The sequence below is a fragment of the Drosophila subpulchrella genome, chromosome 2L (genome assembly GCF_014743375.2).
Source record: "Drosophila subpulchrella strain 33 F10 #4 breed RU33 chromosome 2L, RU_Dsub_v1.1 Primary Assembly, whole genome shotgun sequence".
NCBI lineage: Eukaryota > Metazoa > Arthropoda > Insecta > Diptera > Drosophilidae > Drosophila > Drosophila subpulchrella.
The window spans coordinates 12,966,620-12,986,105 of record NC_050610.1 but is presented as its reverse complement, the minus strand read 5'-3'; the positions used below and the strand labels follow the sequence as shown (position 1 = coordinate 12,986,105).

General features: G+C 43.6%; 6 protein-coding genes across 10 annotated transcripts; 3 read left to right on the top strand and 3 right to left on the bottom strand.

Moving 5' to 3' along the window:
- Nucleotides 1-589: 589 nt before the first annotated feature.
- On the top strand, nucleotides 590-5,466 carry LOC119547355. The gene is made up of 5 exons (XM_037854169.1): nucleotides 590-725; nucleotides 1,323-1,484; nucleotides 2,632-2,851; nucleotides 3,249-3,807; nucleotides 4,401-5,466. The coding sequence occupies exons 2-5, from the start codon at nucleotides 1,396-1,398 to the stop codon at nucleotides 5,174-5,176; spliced, it is 1,644 nt and encodes a 547-aa protein (XP_037710097.1). The 5' UTR covers nucleotides 590-725; nucleotides 1,323-1,395; the 3' UTR covers nucleotides 5,177-5,466.
- LOC119547356 (dehydrodolichyl diphosphate synthase complex subunit NUS1) lies at nucleotides 5,453-7,123 on the bottom strand. Of its 3 annotated transcripts, none has more exons than XM_037854172.1 (3): nucleotides 6,985-7,123; nucleotides 6,313-6,926; nucleotides 5,453-5,909 (listed from the first exon to the last, which is right to left on the bottom strand). In XM_037854172.1, exons 2-3 carry the CDS (start codon nucleotides 6,814-6,816, stop codon nucleotides 5,565-5,567), a joined length of 849 nt encoding a protein of 282 aa, XP_037710100.1. In that variant the 5' UTR covers nucleotides 6,817-6,926; nucleotides 6,985-7,123; the 3' UTR covers nucleotides 5,453-5,564. The 3 variants fall into 3 exon arrangements, with proteins under 3 accessions (XP_037710100.1, XP_037710099.1, XP_037710101.1); XM_037854171.1 differs by having other exon boundaries at nucleotides 6,989-7,120; XM_037854173.1 differs by having other exon boundaries at nucleotides 7,013-7,111.
- Nucleotides 7,124-7,843: 720 nt separating this feature from the next.
- Nucleotides 7,844-15,124, top strand: LOC119546846 (adenylyl cyclase-associated protein 1). 3 transcript variants are annotated; one of them, XM_037853441.1, is made up of 7 exons: nucleotides 10,217-10,770; nucleotides 11,671-12,220; nucleotides 12,388-12,512; nucleotides 13,020-13,374; nucleotides 13,445-13,992; nucleotides 14,058-14,581; nucleotides 14,643-15,124. In XM_037853441.1, the coding sequence occupies exons 1-7, from the start codon at nucleotides 10,539-10,541 to the stop codon at nucleotides 14,724-14,726; spliced, it is 2,418 nt and encodes an 805-aa protein (XP_037709369.1). In that variant the 5' UTR covers nucleotides 10,217-10,538; the 3' UTR covers nucleotides 14,727-15,124. The 3 variants fall into 3 exon arrangements, with proteins under 3 accessions (XP_037709371.1, XP_037709369.1, XP_037709370.1); XM_037853443.1 differs by lacking the exons at nucleotides 10,217-10,770; nucleotides 11,671-12,220; nucleotides 12,388-12,512 and adding an exon at nucleotides 7,844-7,984 and having other exon boundaries at nucleotides 14,643-15,105; XM_037853442.1 differs by lacking the exons at nucleotides 11,671-12,220; nucleotides 12,388-12,512 and having other exon boundaries at nucleotides 10,238-10,770; nucleotides 14,643-15,105.
- A 118-nt stretch (nucleotides 15,125-15,242) lies between these two features.
- Nucleotides 15,243-16,027, bottom strand: LOC119546847 (vacuolar protein sorting-associated protein 29). The gene has a single exon (XM_037853444.1). It carries the CDS (start codon nucleotides 15,925-15,927, stop codon nucleotides 15,379-15,381), a length of 549 nt encoding a protein of 182 aa, XP_037709372.1. The 5' UTR covers nucleotides 15,928-16,027; the 3' UTR covers nucleotides 15,243-15,378.
- Nucleotides 16,028-16,342: 315 nt separating this feature from the next.
- On the top strand, nucleotides 16,343-17,612 carry LOC119548208 (general transcription factor IIH subunit 3). The gene is made up of 5 exons (XM_037855342.1): nucleotides 16,343-16,439; nucleotides 16,498-16,678; nucleotides 16,733-16,928; nucleotides 16,992-17,410; nucleotides 17,474-17,612. The coding sequence occupies exons 1-5, from the start codon at nucleotides 16,406-16,408 to the stop codon at nucleotides 17,544-17,546; spliced, it is 903 nt and encodes a 300-aa protein (XP_037711270.1). The 5' UTR covers nucleotides 16,343-16,405; the 3' UTR covers nucleotides 17,547-17,612.
- Nucleotides 17,605-19,285, bottom strand: LOC119548207 (5-methylcytosine rRNA methyltransferase NSUN4). The gene has a single exon (XM_037855341.1). It carries the CDS (start codon nucleotides 19,263-19,265, stop codon nucleotides 17,754-17,756), a length of 1,512 nt encoding a protein of 503 aa, XP_037711269.1. The 5' UTR covers nucleotides 19,266-19,285; the 3' UTR covers nucleotides 17,605-17,753.
- Nucleotides 19,286-19,486: the final 201 nt, after the last annotated feature.

Sequence of the window (19,486 nt, the reverse complement as noted above, 5' to 3'; positions counted from 1 at the left end):
AAATTGGCGCCAAAAAAGATATTCAAATATTTGAAATATTTTATTTTGAGTAATTGATATGTTTTGATAAATAATTTAATTTATTTCTTATGTAAATATTGGTTATTTAACACGTTATGATAGTTAAGTTAGGTTAAATATTTAAAGTATAAAATGTGACTAATATTAATTTTCGTTATTTTAATATTCGTTCTTTTTTAAATTAAACAAGTAAACAAAAATATTAACAGTTTTATTTTATTAATTTGTACTCCAAATTCTTGGAACTGGCGCCAGCAGAATTAAATTATATAGGAACTTTAAAGCATCTCAATCAATAAATTCGACAAATCAATTGTCTTAGATTTTGCCGCAAAACCATTAAGAGTTCGTCACCCATATCATTTGTCTGCATTGTGCTAAATGGTTTTGTATTAGAATAGATTGAATTTTGATTCGTTGGCACCCCGACTCTGCTCTATGCGGGAACTCATCATCTTTTGATTTTAATAATTAAAAACATATGCAGCAGCCTGAGAAAGGCGGAGAGCAGCTCTCTCTGCTATCGGGGAGGAATACGGATCCACATCTATTCCGGAATTGTCGGCACAACCAGCATCATTCCTCGTTCTCAACTCGAGCTGTGAGGACGTCCAGTTGAAGTGCTCCGATTTTAGATCAAAGTGATCCAAGTGCAAGACTTGAAAGTATTTTTGTGACCTTAAGTTCTTCAAATTCGCAGTTGAGTGAGTACTTTAAATTTTATTACCTCATCTAACTACACAAATATGATTTAATTAGCAAATAAAACACGTGCTTACATTGAGGGATATATCATTATTAGCCAACCTTTAACCCAATCCTTATCAACGCGAATACATTCCCCCTATCTTGGGGCATTTTCAATTTTTTACTCATTAACGGTGGCTGTTTTATTTTTGCACTCGTAAATTTCACTCGCTTATTTCTGACCCAATTTCCTCAATGCATCACTTCCTCTCCCTTTTGAAGGAAAAAACTGGCACATGCAGTTGTCCAGTGGATATTTTTGCGTCATTTGTTTTTCGCGGCAAGAACAATATCGCTCTATATAATGCATATATATTTAGCGAGGTCTATCCGCACGAAACGGACAAGGAACCAATTCGCTTTGTTTGCAGTTGTTTCAGCTGCAAATCAGTGGCATTTCTTTATTATTTTTTTGCACCCCCATAAATATTGCACATAAACTTGCCCATATTTGTTTATACCATAGTTATTTGCGATAAACATTTTCCGATGTGAAGCGAAAGGAAACGACGCCATTGCAATTGTTTTCAATATCCATTCGATTTTCCCCTCAGGTCACGCAGTGGATTTGCATATCAGCAGCCCAATTAAAGATTGGATCGGATCAAAACGCACTTTATACGAACCATGGGTGGAGGAAGTCGGACACTGCAATTAGTATTCCTAGCTCTAATTGCGATCGGGCAATGGCACACGATTGCAGCGGGGCCAGTCACGTAAGTAAATTTTATCGATCTACTTAAGTTTGAAAGTAGGAAAGATAACTCCCCCCATAAAAATGTTTCGTGTCTGGGATCAGGTTTAATATGTAGGTTTGGGAGTTTGGGAGTAATAAACATTGACTATTTGAGCTCAAACATAATAGACAACCTTATTATAATAATAACACCAGTTATCCGATGTAATAGTTCTTAACATTCTAAAACTCATCACTGTTCTACTGTAGTTTTCTCTAGAACATTTTCCCTATACCACTAATCTTTTAATTACTTCTTCCCCTATTTAATTTCCCAATTTCGTGGGGACTCTTAAACCATTAAGGTTTTCCAGTTTTAAGAGCTCCAATTACTGCACTTTGAATGAGATGCTCTCAAAAACAATAACTCCGCGATTATATCTCACGCAAGGGGCGGTAATTGGATGCTCAAACTTTCGGAATCCCCATCCCCAAAATGGATTCATTGAAACTAGAATTTCTTTTTATGGTTTTGACACATGTCATACATTCGTTCGCACTTGGTTTCGGAGTGGTTCTGGTTCCGTATGCCATCCCATGACTTATAATACCCTCCACTGTGAGGAGTTTTTAGCGAAATGTGCAAGACTTCAAGCTAAAAGAAGTTGTCGGCGCCTGGGGCCATCGCATGGATATGGATGCATCCCATGCACGGCCACTCCACTCCACTAATGACTAATGCCTTCAAAGGGAAGCCAAGATGTTGGCTGTTCCGCCTATTTGTTTGTTTATTTTCGTACTCTGGATGGGACATGGGGAATGTTTTTACTGCACACTTCATGCAAATGGGCTGGTTATTCGGAGGGTGACTGGGGATAGTAGCATATGTTTTATGTGTTCCCCCCTTATAAATCTATGCTCTATCCATCAACATCAATGCATTTCACACAAACAGCTTTCGGAATAGAGGAAATAGGGTTCCTGACCCTGAGATCCCGGCCATCAGGCATTCACCACTTATCCCATCCTCGATCGCTATTGCGCCCCTCAATATTTATAGACGCCCATGATGGTGGTGGTCCCATTCCCATTCCCATCTATACTGCATCTCCACCCCCACTCAGATGATTAATGGCCCAGAGCGAGGCTAATTTTAAGCAATCTCCCTATCCCCCGCCTCTTTGCAGCAACGAGGAGCTACGTGGAACCATCCAGTCACTGATCTACTCCTACAACCAGCTGGACAATAAGTTGGAGCGTCACGAGCATAGGGAACGCGCCTTGGGTGAACTGCTGAAGAAGGCCCTGCAATCCCTGCAGAAGGGACAGAAGAGCCTGGAGCCCATTAATGGGATATTCGGTCGTCTGGATGAGAGGGTCAGCCAAATAGAGACCATGCTGATTACGGTAAGTCAGGGGCAATGATATTAGGTTACTTTTATAATAATCAATAAATCGGAAAAAGAAGATCAATTTGAAAAGATGTCTCAAGAAGAAAGTTCTTGAAATCAAGACGAAAGTGTTCTCGAGTTTGTTTTTCCTCAGAAAACAAACAAGACCAATTTGAGAACACATCTTCTCACTTCTTTAAAAACAAATGTTCTTGAAATCAAGACGAAAGTGTTCTCGAGATTGTTTTTCTTCAGAAAACACACAAGACCAATTTGAGAACACATCTTCTCTCTTTTTCAAAAAGAAATGTTCTTGAAATTAAGACGAAAGTGTTCTCAAGTTGGTTTTTCTACAGGAATAAAATTTTAATAATAATAAATAAATATTATATTTTTGACTATCTTATCCTTAGCAAGAGGAAAAGTACAACGCGCAGTCGGATCGTTTTAACCAGGCCACGGATCACATGTTCAAGTGGATGAGGGAGAACGACGAGTGCTTCAAGAGACCACCAGTTAGTGCGAACCTGATTGCACCACCAGCTGCTCCCGCCGCCCCTGCCATTCCCAAGGAGTTCCTGGAGGAGCAAAGGCGCTTCAACGCAAAGTTGCTGGAGGAGATCCAAAATCTGAAGGCAAGCAACCAGAAGGCAGCCGACCAAACGCAGAAGAATTTCGAAAATCTGCCCAAGGGACCGGAGTTGCTGTCCCAGATTGAGGCCAAGTTGCAGGAGCACTCCGCCAGTGTCACCACCGCTGCTCCGCCGAAGAACAATGAGTTCGAGGCACAACTCCTGGAGCGTCTGAATTCGCTGGGTGGAAAGGTTACCGAGTTGAGTGAGACTGTTCAGCGGCCGGCTGCTCCAGTTGGTCTGAACGAGAATGATCGGGCCTACATCCAGGAACTGAATAACGATACCCTGAATGCCTTGGCTCAACTTAAGAGCGAATCGTCGGCAGTTCAGAAATCAGGTGGGCTTAAATATTATGTTAACTTACGCTAAAACACTATCTAACAATTAATCTATAACTCGAAGAGGTTTTAAATCCAACCGACTTTAATAAAACTATAGATCTGTTCATATTCCCAAGTTAAGATTTATAGATCTGTTCATATTCCCAATTTAAGATTTATAGATCTGTTCATATTCCCAAGTTGAGATTTATATTATAATTTTAAAAACTCGTGTCTTTTTTCTAAATGTATCTTAATTTTTAATTATGAGTATCTAAGATTGATTTTATATTTGATTTTGTATTGGATTTTGTTCCCAAAATGATTAACATTTTTATTGATTGGGATCGTCTTCTAAAATCTTCAACTACCAACCGACTTTAAATTATCTTTTGATTTATTACTACTTCCAGGGAAAAAATGATTTTACTATTTTAAAATATATCAATTTTTTAAGAATAGCTACATTTTTTTATGATTAATATCTAGGATTGATTTTATATTGAACAAGTATTAAATATATAATACATTTAATTGAATTAAATTCATTCTTATGATTTCTTCATATTTCCTTTAATAATATTTATACTTACCCTCTATCCTCACTTAGCCGCAACGGAGACCACGGAGCGACTGCAGCAGACGGAGGCCAATATCCAGGCGGACGTTCGCCAGCTCTCCACGGACGTGGGCATCCTCAACAAATACTTCGCCTCGACCAACGAGAGCAATGCCAAGCTGAACGAGGGACTGGAGGCACTGAGCAAGTTCAACAACATCATGATGACCAACTCGCAGGTGGTACTGGACACACAGCGCAAGGTGGACTTTGGCACTCTGAATGTGGTGCAGCGGGTGGGAAAACTGTTGGAGGAGGAGATGGCCAAGCTGAGCGAGCTGCTAAAGGAGCGCTTCGCATCGCTCGATGGAACGGTGGTGAATACCCAGCAGGAGGCGAACAAGAACATCAGCGCACTGCTGGAGACCGAGCTGAACCAGGTGTGGCACCGCATCGAGATCATGGCCGGCGAGATCAGCCAGAGCAGGGAAATGCTCGGAGTGATCCAGTCCGCATCCGATGGCTACATCAACAGCACCCTGGCCACGATGATGGGACTGGGCAGCAAGGTGCAGGAGACCAAGAAGCACATGATCGACATGGACGAGAACCTTAACTTCCTGCTGGGCAAACTGGCACTGATGTCCAGCGAGTTCGCCAACATAAAGAAGGGCCTGGCCGAATCGCTCGAGGATCTGCGCAACTCCTTCCATGTGCTGCATGAGCGGATGCCCACGGGTCCCGGTCCCCATAACATCGACAAGAACAAGTATCTGACCGATGTCAATCTCCTGTCCAAGCGCCATGCTGAACCTGAAAGGGAGTAGAAGGAGACAAGGGAATTGCCCAGGAATTAACAAAATACAATACTCCTAACCATAGCGTCTAAGTCTGCCCACTTACATATAATCATCTAGTTGCGCTTAAAGTTAAAGGATTGCAAAACATCGATATCAAATTTTCCTAAACAGTACCAAGGTATCCATATATTAAGAGATAATATTAACTTAGTTGTATTGCAGTACTATCAACTTAAGCGCAGCTGCACGTATTAATGCAACTCGATCTTAAAACGCAAAACCCTGCCCCGAAAATACAATTCATTATGAACAATACACTTTTGTGGTTTATTCTTACGAACTAAAAGGAATTCCTGGCGATAATTTACATAAAATTAAGGTAACTAGTTAATATAGGGCGTTCGTTTCTGGTTTTTTACGTGCCCCATCGTTGTTCGCATCGCGAGTACTTGGACAGGATGTTGGCGAACGTCTCCACGTCGAAGTGGCGTCCGCTGGGATGCGTGTGGAACTCGGTGAAGCGCACATGCCACGGCAGCAGGCCGTATGTGCACGTCTGCCGGGCAAAGACGATGCCCAAGTCGGGTTCCGGGGCCTCGAATCCGAGTCGCTTGTTCAGCATGCCGGTAATCTGCTCGGTGAGCGCTTCGCGCTTTTGCTTGAGTAGATTTTGCACCTCTGGCGTCTCCCTGCCTTCGTACAACTCCCGGCAGACGTCGGCGATTAGGGCATGGCCATCGGAGGCGCTGATTTGATAGAGCTGCAAGACGGGGTAAACCAAAAACTCAATTAGAAATTGATAAGAGAACCATTTGTTCCGGGAATCGGTTGAGTTTGTATACCCTGACAAAGAGCTTATGTGTTTTTCAAGGAGGGAAACTGTTTTTAATTTCTTAAATGTTGGTATTTTTAAAAGTTTAAATGGAATCTACACTTTCTAAATATAGTTCAGTAAACAAATGAATTTTTTAAAAAATGTGTTTATACCATTTCTTTGAAAAGTAAACAAGAGTGATGAAATGTTGACTAAAATGGTATGGTACACGTTGACTGAAATATGGTACATGTTGACTTTCAAGTAGGTTATTAGTATGTACGGGTATATCAACCTATGTTCACTGAGTTCATTACTCTAATCCCGCTTATCAAATCCAGCCACTCACCTGCAATTGAGGGGAATGTGAGCCGTTGGCCCCGTTCACATAACCATTTGTTTTTTGTCCGTTCTTGGGCTGACTGTCCGATTTGCTGGCACTCGGAATAGGTGGCCACTTAAAGCAGCTGCCCTGTTCCTCGCTGGTTGACCTACAGATCTCGGCCAGCTCCACATAGCCCTGGCCTTTCGAACGCCTATCATACAAGCTAACATGTTTGATGCCCACGTCCAGGGCAAAGTCAAAGATCTTCCTCACGAGCACCGCATCCACGCCGGCGTCCATGGGCGAGATGACCAGGACCAGATGATGCGGCGTCTTGGTCAACTGGGAGCGGCAGTCGGCGAGCACGCGCCGCTCGTGCAGCTCACGTGCCGTTCCGCTGCGCCAAAGGTCATATGACCACCTGACCACCAGTGCATTTAGGCGCTCTCGCAGCCGCCAAATCAGCTCATAGCCGCCGACCAGGAGCAGCAGGATCCTGCCCAGCAGCAGGCACAGCACCTCGATCATGTTGGAGAGTCCGGAGGCGGTTTGTGGGCCAGCGTTAAGTCTCTTCGGCTAGGAATCCGCTCCTGTTGCTTCTTCGATTCCCCTTCGCAGTGTACACAAGCGAACATAACCTGCAAAAGTGGGTTCGGAAACTGGGATTAGGCGTTTCCTGGGGAGCCGGCGGCCTACCCACGGTTATCCAGGGTCACTTGGCTACCTGCACAGTCACTTGGGGCGCGGGTTCATTGTGTTATCCAAGCGATTCCAAGTTTTAACCGATGCGCTCTCTCAGAATAATTGAAATACGTGTTCTTGAGTGTGACCATTCGAAGGGGGCTAAAAATACCAAAATTCTGAATCTGTTACTTGACGGTGATTTTGTTGAATATTTTTGAAATATTTATAAATTAAATAGAACAATTTTTGTTTATTAACAATTTTTTAATACCTATGGATAATGAATGCTATGTTTGGATTTTTAAATACTTTTAAATTTATTAAAAATGGTTAAATATTTTAAATATTATTCTTTATCACTTATGTATAGGTTGTTGTTTTATTTCAAGTGAAATAACCATAAATTTTAAATCAAACCATTACAAAATTTAAATAAAAATAATACCTTTCACATATCTGTACTCTGTTACTTATTATTATTTGTATATCTATTATGATTTAACAAGACACAGACAAGCCGACAGCCTTAGTTAATAGCATTCCAATCAAAAGTTAGCTCATAGTCTTACACTTTAAATTAGCTTTACATAAATAAATAAATAAATATTTTATTTATTTATTTATATAAAGCTAGCTTAAAGTTAAAACTTTAGGCTAACTAAATAAAGAGCTCTAGCAGCTAAGACCTTCAGCTCATCTGAGATGTGGTATTAACAACATTTTTATATACATTTAAATTTTAAACTTAACTTGGAAATAAATAAATATATATTTTATATTTATGAATTATATGAAATTTTTTAAATTACAATACTAAAAAATACTAAAAGTAGCCCACTCAAGGGTTAAATGGTGTGCCGTCTCCCACCCCCACGCATCTGGTCACACCGAAAGCCACGCCAAGTTTGTTTCGCTATTATTTTCGCCTTTGCCGGTTCTGTGACTCGTCTTCTCGTCGGTTCTATCGAAGTAACAACTGCGAGTCCCTGCCAATTAATTAGCAAAAACAAAGGTGAGTGCCACCAGCTATTCGCTTTCTCTGTCGCACTGCGTTTCTCTAAGCGGGGCTTTGTTTTCTCCGCCATCCTTTCTCCAATTCGCCGGCTGAAGCTGTCTGCTAAATTGCTAGGATAAGGGTTAAGGGGCGGGGGTGGGTGGGTGGTGTTTGCTTGCGTGTGTGTGTGTGTGTGCTTGCAGGCCGTGGGTGTTTGTACATATACAACAACAGCAACCACAAATCAAATGAGAGCCAAAAAGACAAGAGACAGCTGTGTGATGGCTATTTTTGTGTTATTCATTTTGTTTTGTAAAATTAAATCTACATGGTGTATTTATAACGATGATTTCACATCCGATTCCATGCTTATAAACTAAAAAAAAATAAATTGCCAGCAAGTGTATGCAAATTAACCCTTAGCAGGTGCCGTTGCGATTGTTAACCCCCGATAAGAGAGGAGAAATTTAACTACTCAGCTGTTGTGGCCATTTTTTGTTTTTGTTTTTGCTGACTCACACACAAATACATAAACTACATATGTTCTAAAAACAATAGTTTACGCAAGACCGAACCCATTTGTTTGTGTTTGTATGCGGGGATGACTCAAAAAGATGGCCAAAATGCTTTATCAGCGAATTGCGATTGCAAATAGAGAGGGAGATTACTAAAAGTTATATTCGATTAAGGTGGAAAAAGTAACACCTAGCCTTATAAGGCGAGTAGTTTTTCCTTTTTCTTGCAATCGCCATTACTTGTAATTCGAGCTCTTTTACCCACACACAAACACACACACACAGGCGGTTTGAGTAACGGTAACTCAGCTGCAGACATTTAATCTTCTTGATTTCTAGTTTTTTCTTAGGCTTTTTCCTCTTTTTTCCGTTTTTTGCACGCAACAAACGCATCTGCCGCAAAAACAACAAAAACTACAAGGAGAACTAGTATCGCCAGGCGAAAGTTGAATCTCGGCTTACTATGTAAAGCCCCTCTTCCTCTTTAAGATACTGATGCATTTCCCACTCTAATGGCCAACCATTTGTTTTAAGCTGCTTAAAGATTAAAACAAACAAATAAAAAAACAACACTGCCGGTTCAACAAACTCATTGCATTGAGGCTAAAACAAAAACATGCAATAAAAGTATAGATATGGGAGAAAATACGAAGTTTTTATACACTCATCACGAAAGTTTACTTCAATCACTCGATTTTAGAAAAATTTTATGGATCATTATGAGTTTCTTTTTCTAATACGAATCCCTTAACAGTACTAAAAAGTTAATTTATAGGTATCATCAGAAAACACAATTTCTTAAAACTCAGAAGGTTCTCTTATGATATCCATGCCCAAATACATCATTATGAAATTCTTTTTGTAATATGAGTCACTTAACAGTACTAAAAACTTTATTTATAGGTATCGTTATCAGAAAACACAATTTGTTAAAACTCAGAAGGTTCTCTTATGATATCCATGCCCAAATACATCATAATATGGTGGTTCCTTTTGAATAAAACTTTAAATATTCTTTAAAAGTTGTATGAAATATCTAGGAATCAACAAACGTTATCAAATTACTGCAATTTAAAAATCAGGGGACTTTAAATATTTACATAAAACCTTTTATAAGAACTATCCTTTAAAATCATCTAGATTCCATGGAAATGTTCTATATAAAAAGCTTTTACTTTTAAACTCTCCTCCCAAAAAAAGGTAGTTCTATAGATAAGTTTTAGTTATATCCTCTCCTACTTTATACAGTCAATAAAACTATGGGATCGGCTAAGTTTTCCTTCTTTATCAAACGAATAACCCGCTGCGAGGGTAAAGCAGAAATCAATGCCCTGTCTGCGCAACTCTCTCAGAGAGTTTTTCCATTTTCCAGCTCGATTTGAAGCTTTCTCTGCTGCAAAATGTGCAAGATATCATCGAAGCTTGCATAAAATCCTGAATGCCAGGCCAAAAGCGGTTATTAATGAAACACATTTTCATTGCCAGTCGGTTCGCTAGCCTGAAATGGTCAAAAGCAGCGCGATATTAGCCAAAAAAGGCGGTTAACAGAGGGGTTATATCGTTATAACTCGAGTAGTTAACAGAGTCCTGTTGAAAACCCACCGTTCGAAATCGAAAAACCGAATCCCAATCGAAATCCGAGTGCGTGGGCGTGCGCCTCGTTTTTAGGGTGTGTTCTCTGTTCTCCGTGTGTAAACGCATTTGTGTGTCATTCAGTCCTGTGTTTGGTTGGAAGTCGCTTGACCCAGTTGGAGGTCCGGACTCCGAGGCATTTCGTAGAGCCTTAATTTTAATGTGCCAATATATTTGGGGCGAAGGATGTGCTACGTTATACATATACCTAAATGAGCAAGGAGTGGCCACATCCTTTTGAAGGCCCGAACTTTATTTGTATGGCTGCTGTTGCTACTGATTCGATGTGATGCCGATGCCAGTGTTGTGACCGCCGCTTGAGCAAAACTGGGAATCCAAAAACCAGAAACGGAAATTACATAATGTACTTGATTCGTATTTAAAGTGTTGAATACCGGAAAAGCCCTAGCAATACCGCCTGCAAAATGTTCTCCTGCTGTCGATCGAATCCCAAGGCGGGCAAGAGGGAAAAGGAGAAAAAGAACGAGGAGCAGGAGGATGAGGTACAGGCCACCGAAAAGGGGGAATCCCAACTGAATGGAAAGCTGGCGGAGATTCAGAAGGAGTCGCCCAACGAGGAGGAGCCCCAAAATGCAGAGAAGCAGACCATCGAAGCGCATAATCCAGCAGCAGATGAAGGCACCCGGGCAAACACTGGTACTGACGCAACCCTAAGTATTATGTACACCACCCCATGAACTCTCCGGCTTTCAAGCTCAACAGCTGTGTCGGCTTTTGTTTGCTCTCCGGAACGAAGACCCGTATCCGTCCGGTTTTGTACATCCACTGCATTACAACTGCAGCTGACCACTACTTCTAACTCTTTTTATTTCAAACCATGTACTTTAAGCGGTTTTGAGAGCCCTTTTCAGTTCACTTTTGATTTGTCTCCACTGTGCTTTCTCTTGGGTTTATTTCTGTGAATTTTATACTTGAGGAATATCAAGGAACAGCGACGATTCGCAGTTGATTAATGAGGAATAACTAATGACATTGCCTACTATAGATATTAGAATCGTGAACATCGATCATAGTGTATACAGTATAGTATATTTTAGGTGACAAATATAGAAACTTAAATGAAGGTTGAGGTGTTCTCCAAGCGATTACCTTCTATATATTTTAGAAAAATTATACATAAATACATAAATGAAGGTTGATGTGTTCTTCAAACGATTACCTTCTATATATTTCAGAAAAATTATATATTTTAGCCAAGAAAAATAATTAAAAGCATAATAATACAAATATTTCAGTCTTAAAATATTATTTTGTTGATTTAAACCATTCTATAAAATATTTTTATTTAATAACTACTAGAAAATAATTTCAAGATTACCATTATAAAACTAACTACTTAATCAATCACTGACCATGACATCATGGTTGTAGTAAATGTGGCTTTTTAAATGCGATAAGTGAATATATAATGAAACCAGGAAGCGAAGTAGGCAAAGACTAAAGTGAAATAATCAACTTAAGTATCGGCGCTTTCCTTGATGGTCGTCTGTGTAATTTAAGCTTCACGTAGAGTAATCTTAAGCCACACTTCCACAGCCCAACCAACTCAGGCTGAAGCAGCTAATAATAAATCACCACCAACTGCAACTACAACTCCAACTGCAACTCCACCGGCACCAGCACCAGTACCAGTCGCAGCTCCCAAAGAAACGGAGGCATTGGCCCGCTCCACGCACTCTTCCACATCCACGGCACCACCAGCTTCGATGACCAGCGGCGATGCGGAGGAGGCGGATGAAGTGGTGGTGGCGGCGGCTGCAGTTACTCCGACCACACCACCTCCCCAGCCACCGCCCACCAAGAGCTGCCTGTCCAGACACAATTCCACACATCAGTCAATCAAAAAGAAGGTGAACATCAGCAACCGAGCGGAGATCATTGAACCGGATCCACTGCCCCTGCTCCTGCTGGCCAGCCAGAATCAGAGTTCCCTACTGGACGACGACGAGGTGTTCTCCGACTCACTGCCTCCGCCGAAAAGGGAGAGCATGTGTGCGCCATACCTCGAGGGGGATGTCGTCTCGGAGACCCTGTTCTTTGCCCACGGATTGCCCTCCTGGTTCGAGGACGAGCGACTCAATGAGATGTATGAAGCCAGCCCTACCCGAGCGCCTGTTCTGGTTTCACAATACTTGAATAATAACTTATTAATAAGCTAGTTTTGTTGAAACCAGAACAGGTTGACCCATTTCGCACCCTGCCACCAATAGTATTGTTTGAATATCGCCTCCTCTGACCTCGTTCCATGTCCAGCGGCTGCATCGAGCCACCGGTCACGCCGGTGGGACGCGACGAGCTGGAGCTGAAGCGCCAGCGCCTCTACACGGAGCTCCTGCGGGCTGCTCACGCGGCTGTGGAGCACAGCGTGGCCGTGCGGGGTATGCCAGCTTCGTTAGAGTCCGATTCTTTTGTTCATTTGTATCTCAGATCATAAGGATACTTGACTTGCATTGTATGTTTGCTATAATGAAGATGTGAGAGTCTAGGGATTTGAATATCTTCTTTATAGCCATAGAATCAACCAAGTCAAGTTACTTTGTTCAAGGGTTCAACTTAGTCCTTCTCTCTTGTGTTTTTCTTTGAATCTTGTGTCGTTTTTGCATGTGGTTTTATCACTTTCACTCGTTGGGATTAGCTCTTTTTTGCATCAATAAGTGTTAAGTGCACCAGTACATCATCATTCACTTCTCAAGAAGTTTTAGTTTATATCGCCTTTTATCAGATATTGTGAGTGCACGATTTATGGGGGTCGATCACGCTGAAACATCACCTCACTCGAATATTTAACTTTCTTTTGTCAACTCAATATTATTTTAAGAATAAGAAATAATTGCCAAACAAGCACTAATAATTTTCCATTCTCTCTACGCGTTATTCTGGTTCAGATAACGAGCCGGAAGCCAAGCCCACGGCCGCTGTTGAGCACTTGGAGAGCATTTGCGAGCGACTGGAGACCCTTGTCGACCGATTGGAACGGACTCTAACAGCTCCTCAGCCCATTGAACTGCCCACGCCTACTCTTCCGCCCCCACCAGCCGAAGAAGAAGAAGTTGAAGAAGCTCTTCCAGTTGCCGAAAAAGTAGAGACACCACCACCACCTCCTTCGCCGCCCAGCAGCAACATGAGTGTCGCCGGATTCGAGGACATTGTGGCGGGTCCGCTGAGCCAATACCTAGCGCTCTCCGCCAAAATTGGCGGTGATGTTGCCCAGCATGCGGAGCTCGTAAAGAGCGCCTTTGGGTGAGTCAGCCTGTACATGAGTCATCTATGAAGAAAGTGAAATAATCGTATCGTTAAATTCCCTCAACAGCTTCCAACTGCAGTACGTCACGCTGGCCACTCAGATTGCCCAGCCGGCGCAGCCCAAGCAGGCGGAGCTCCTGAAACCGACCTCGACGCAGATCAGCGCCATTCAGGACTTCCGCGAGAAGCACCGCTCTTCGGCCCTGTTCAATCACCTGTCGGCCATTAGCGAGAGCATTCCCGCTTTGGGATGGGTGTGCGTGGAGAAGACTCCGGGACCCTATGTCAAGGAGATGAATGACGCCGGCCAGTTCTACACGAACCGAGTGCTCAAGGAGTGGAAGGAGAAGGATGTCAAGCATGTGGAGTGGGCCCGCGCCTGGGTGCAGACCTTGACCGAACTGCAGGCCTACATCCGCCAGTACCACACCACGGGACTGGTTTGGTCGGGAAAGGGAGCTGCCCCTGCCGGTGGTGCCCCACCACCGCCGCCACCTGGTGGCCTGCCCCCACCACCACCGATGCTAGATCTCAGTGCCCTCAAGCTGGACAGCGCTGGAGATGATCGCAGCGCCTTGTTCGCCCAGATCAACCAGGGTGCCGACATCACCAAGGGTAAGCAGTAACCGAGATGATTGTTTAGAGCTCCTCTAATATTTGTTAATTTGTAAATCCAATAGGCTTGAAGAAGGTCACCGGGGACATGCAGACCCACAAGAATCCCTCTCTGCGTACCGGACCTGCTCCGTTTAAGTCGCCCGCCCAGTCTGGCGGCAGCAATGCCGCTGCTGCTCCAGCGACTGCGGCTGCCAAGGCGCCCGTATTCGAGCGCGATGGCAAGAAGTGGATCATCGAGTACCAGAAGAACAACACTGGACTGCTGGTGGAGAATGCCGAGATGAACAACGTGGTGTATGTGTTCCGCTGCGAGGGCTCCACGCTGACCGTCAAGGGCAAGGTGAACAACATCGTGTTCGATTCGTGCAAGAAGTGCTCCCTGCTGTTCGACTCCGTGGTGGCCTCCGTGGAGTTTGTCAACTGCCAGAGCGTCCAGATGCAGGTGCTCGGCTCGGTGCCGACGGTTTCGATCGACAAGACCGACGGTTGCCAGATGTATCTGTCCAAGGACTCGCTGGGCGTGGAGATTGTTAACTCCAAGTCCTCAGAGATGAACATCCTTTTGCCCGACGCCAGTGGCGATTATGTGAGTGCTTACATCTTCCTTCTGGTTTTCCATTAGTAATTTTTTTCAATGATCCTTTCAGACCGAGTTGGCATTGCCGGAGCAGTATAAGACCACGATTGCCGGCAAGACCCTCAAGACTGTTTGCGTGGACAGCCTCGGCTAATGCGTATCTCCACCAAGGGATCCAATCCGTTGCTTTTCCAACTATCATCAGCAGCAAGCATTAGCCAGTCAGCAATCATAATTGTATTTAATATTAAGCGCAAAGTTTTCGTAATTCAGAGATTTTTAGATCAAACTTTTCGTAATGATGATGTTGCCAAACTTTGCTATCCTGGCTAGTGGAGAAAGTATTTATATAATTTATTTCGATGGAAAAGCGATGGCCACAAAAAACGAACCCAATGTATTTATATCGAGAGTGTGTAATGCAACTGAGCACGAAATTCGAACTTTTTAAGCAGACTCTTTACTCGATCATCAGAAGTAACTCTTTTTTATATTCTATTTAAATAAAATTTAAACATTTTTTATCAGATAAATGTGGGAGTTATTCCAAAAGATGCTGGTTTTAATGGGATGTTGGGTAGTACTGAAAAATATTGCTCTTAAAGAAAACCATTTGTATAAATTCTAAAACTTCATATTCATCTGATCATAATTTTATTTTCTATTTAAATAAAATGTCAGCATTTTTTATTAGATAAAAAAATGAGAACTTGATTTATTGCTACGTACATTTACAATTTCTTTAATGAAGCCAAGCTCAGGAGTCAAGGATTGGTTGGGAATGGCTGGTGGCTAATACTAAGGCCCTAGATCTTCTTGTACTCGATGCGCTCCACCTTGACCTCGTCGCCAATCAGTTGGTAAACATAGGTGACCACCGAGGTGCTCTGAATGTCCATCAGCACAAACGAGGGCACCACATTGGTGTCCAGAGGATTAAAGGCACCCGTCGCCGAGCCCGGGTTGATGTAGAACTTGTTCCCGTGCTCGTAGGCCTCGAACTTGTACGTGTGCCCCGTGATCAGGATGTCCACGTCCAGTTGCCGCTGGATGAGGGCCAGCGCCTCGGGATCTCCCCGGGGAACCACCTGGTGGCCGTGGCACAGGCCGATCCGGAATTGGCCCACCGTGACCACCTTCTGCTCCGGATACGTGAGGTTTTCGTCGAAGTCGCCGCGTACTATGTGCACATCATTGGCCAGGGATTTAAGATAGTCGTACGACTCTTTGGTGCAGATGTTTCCGGTGGCCAGGATGTGGTGGATGCGGCCCGGCACCAGCAGCTTCTTGAACTTGGCCGGCAGGCTGCTACACCGATGGGGAATGTGCAGGTCGCCGAGTACCAGAACGAGCATCGTGTCCTTTGTGGAGCTTTGTTGTATTTCCCAATAAAAAAAATATGTAAAACGCCCAGCAAATATGACGATAGGTAGCAGCGATAACGATAACCAGTGTATCGATGGTGGTGACACTTCTTGTTTGGATCGGTAGGAAGATATACATGGCGGGGACTTCAACTTGAAATAATTTGAGCTTATTAAGTATTCAAGACATATAATTCTTTTAAATATTGGGAAATTATAGATTAACTTTATAACACTTATAAGTTCTTTGGCTGGTGGTTTTAAATGTAAGAGTTAAACTCCTTTAGAAAAAAATATTACTGTATATTTAGTATTATGATGATACCATAATCACAATAAGTTTTCACGAAATTGGTTCTTTTCGGTGACCCCATAGAAATTTTAAATATTTTAAACAACAAATAGGTCGAGATACCCTACTGTAAGCATCGACTGTTGCGCATCTCTATCGATAACATTGCCGGCGAAAATGGAAGTGGATCAAGCAGCAGCTAGCAAGGAAGGTGCGTCTTTAAGCCAAATAAAAGCGAGAAAACAATTGTTTATGGGTCCAAATTACAGCCGAGTCATGCATCGACCTCTTGGTGATCGTGCTGGACACGAACCCATCGCAGCACATCGTTCGCCAGAACCCGCAGAACCTCACCCAAATCCTGGAGGCGGTGATTGCCTTCGGAAATGCGCACCTCATGCAAAAGGCCCAGAACAAACTGGCTGTGCTATCCTGCTCCCATCATGCCACGTAAGTGGGGACTCCATAAGATATGAGCATTGTCTAAGCTTCAATCCTTTCCAGAAATTTCCTGTATCCTCTGCCCAGGCGACAAGTGGAATTGCGCCAAGTGGATGGGCAATATGAAGCCTTTAGTTTGGTGGAGAAGACGGTAAAACAGCAGCTAGGAAGCATCCTGATGAATGCTCCACGTCTCAGTGCTCCTTGCGAGAGTCTCCTGGCTGGCAGTATGTCCATGGCACTGTGCTACATATCCAGGGTAAGGAAACCCCCGAGGATCACCTTTTAAATACCATACTTACTCTGAAATTCCCCTCTACAGCTCCAGCGGAATGTTGCACCTGGCGTCAAGATGCACTCCCGCATCCTGGTCTTGACCGGCAGCAATGAGTGCGCCTCCCAGTACATGACCTTCATGAATGTCTTCTTTACCGCCCAGAAACTGGGCATTGTGATCGATACCTGCGCCCTGGACAAGACACTGAGTTTGCTCCAGCAGGGCTGTGATATTACCTCCGGCCAGTTCCTGAAGGTCACCCAATTGGATGGCCTGCTGCAGTACCTCTTGTGGGTCTTCCTGCCAGCCCCGCAGATCCGCCACAAGTTGGTCTTGCCACCACCGCCCAAGGTTGACTATCGTGCCTCCTGTTTCTGCCATCGTGAGCTCATCGACATTGGCTATGTCTGCTCGGTCTGCCTGTCGGTGTTCTGCAAATACAGTCCAATTTGCACCACTTGCCAGTGAGTATGGGGGTAATTTAATTGACAGGAATCGTACTTATAATTGCTATATTTCCTTTGCAGCACAATTTTCAAGAATCCAGGACCTTTGCCAATTAAAGCTAAAAAGAAAAAGAAAACCGACAAACAAATGTAATTTCAGCAGTAGAAAATGCTGTTGGCCAAAGGGAACAGTATGTTAAATATAAAGGTACTTTTTAATTTTTAAACGGGTTTATTTATTTAGGAAGAATATGTAGCTTATCCTAGGATATACTCTACATTACCATTTCGAAACAACCTTCACTACAATGTTACCATCTTTGTAAAGCTTCACCCTTATTGATTCCCTTCAATCAATCATTCACATATTTCTGGTTATTTTGCTGAAATACATGGGTCCAAAGTTGGCCGGCAGGTAGGGCACCACCATTTGTCCATACTTAAGTCCCTTTGGGTGCTCAAACTTAAAAATATCGCTGAAGAGGGTCGTGTGCTGACTCAGATCCTTGATGGTTGCTGTGATGCCGAACTCGGTGAACACCTTTTGCAATGCCATGTGGACTACACCATCGTTCTGAATGGGCGACAGCGAGCAGGTGGAGTAAACCAAGCTTCCGCCTGGTCGCAACAAACGTAGACAGTTGACCAGGATGCCTGCCTGGAGCTCTGGAATCCGTAGTCGCTCCTTGATGCGCGTTGGCTTGAAGATATTGTTGTCCTGTTCGTTGAGCACGTGGCGATCCGTGGTGCATGGCACATCTACCAGTATCTTATCGAACTGCTCATACTGATCTATATAGCGGGCATCACTTTGGCTAAAGATGAGCCGCTTGCCCGCCCAGCGTTCCTTGTAGTCGAACAGGTACTCCTGCATCACTTTGCGCAGCTTATTCAGGCGGGACTCTTGGATGTCGTTGCAGACGAGCTGATCCAGGTGGAGGGTCTGCAGCAGGAGCAGGGACTTGCCGCCAGGAGAGGCACAGGCATCGAGCACCCGCTCCCCGGGCTTTACCTGCAGGAAAAGAGGTGGCAAAGTTGAGGCACCATCCATCATAAAGTGAGAAAGGACGCCGGTCAGGCACTTTTTGGGTCCCTTGAAGTCGGAGCAGTTACCCATTTCGTAGGTGTACAGTGAAAGGTGCTCGGGATAGTGAAACGAAGCCTCCGGTTCAATGGTGAGTGGAAAATCGGCGCTCGTTTGGTAGTACTTGTAGTGCTCCGACTCGGCCACCCAATCCTCCATGCCCTTGATGCTGTGGGCGGGCATGTATTCATAGAGTCCGCCAGTGCCGAATTGTGGATCCACCAGGCGATGCTCGTCCAGCTTAACATCCTCCTCCAACGCCTTGGTCAAGCTCTGCTTGAAGGGATTATGGACTTCCTCCGGCTGCTTTTCCTGTATGTTGTCAAACTTCAGCTCTAGTGGCAGTGGATTGGATGAACCATCTTCTCCTGTACTCGGGTAAATGGAGGCCACTTCGCGTTCTTGTTGTTTTCGCAGCAGTGCATCCAACTTTCCTTCTATTTCATGGCGGGATTTGCCCTGCTCCGGCATCGTTTCCTCGCTGTCCTTTAGGCGATCCTGTGCCAGGTTAATCAAGGACTTCATGTTGATGGCTCCATCTGTCTCCAGCATGCTGCATGTCTGCTCCGTGTCCCCGAAGTTGTTGACCATGGCAATGTACTTGTGCCTCGTGAGGAGCGCCGCCCGCATGTTCTTCCACCGGCTGCCGTAAACACTTCCGTAGAAATCATCAAAGTTATCCAACGCACGGTCGCAGTTGTTCTTCTTGTTCTGCAGGACATTCCATCGCTTCTTGGCCCCGCTTTTCCACCTTCTCGGCAGCAGAAATATGCTGCGTACCTTCAACATTTTATAGAATCTCCTTTGAAGCCGGCAAACTGATTACATGAAATCATATGTTTCTTCAGGCATATCGATAGATGTACGGCTGGCCTTTTGGCGGTTACAATAATCGGAATTTGAAAAGTGATAAGGGAGGTTTTATTTATTAAAAGAAAACTATCTTATAATATAATTATTATATTATATAATTCTTTGCTTTTTCCAACATAAAGTTATTTTATTAAACT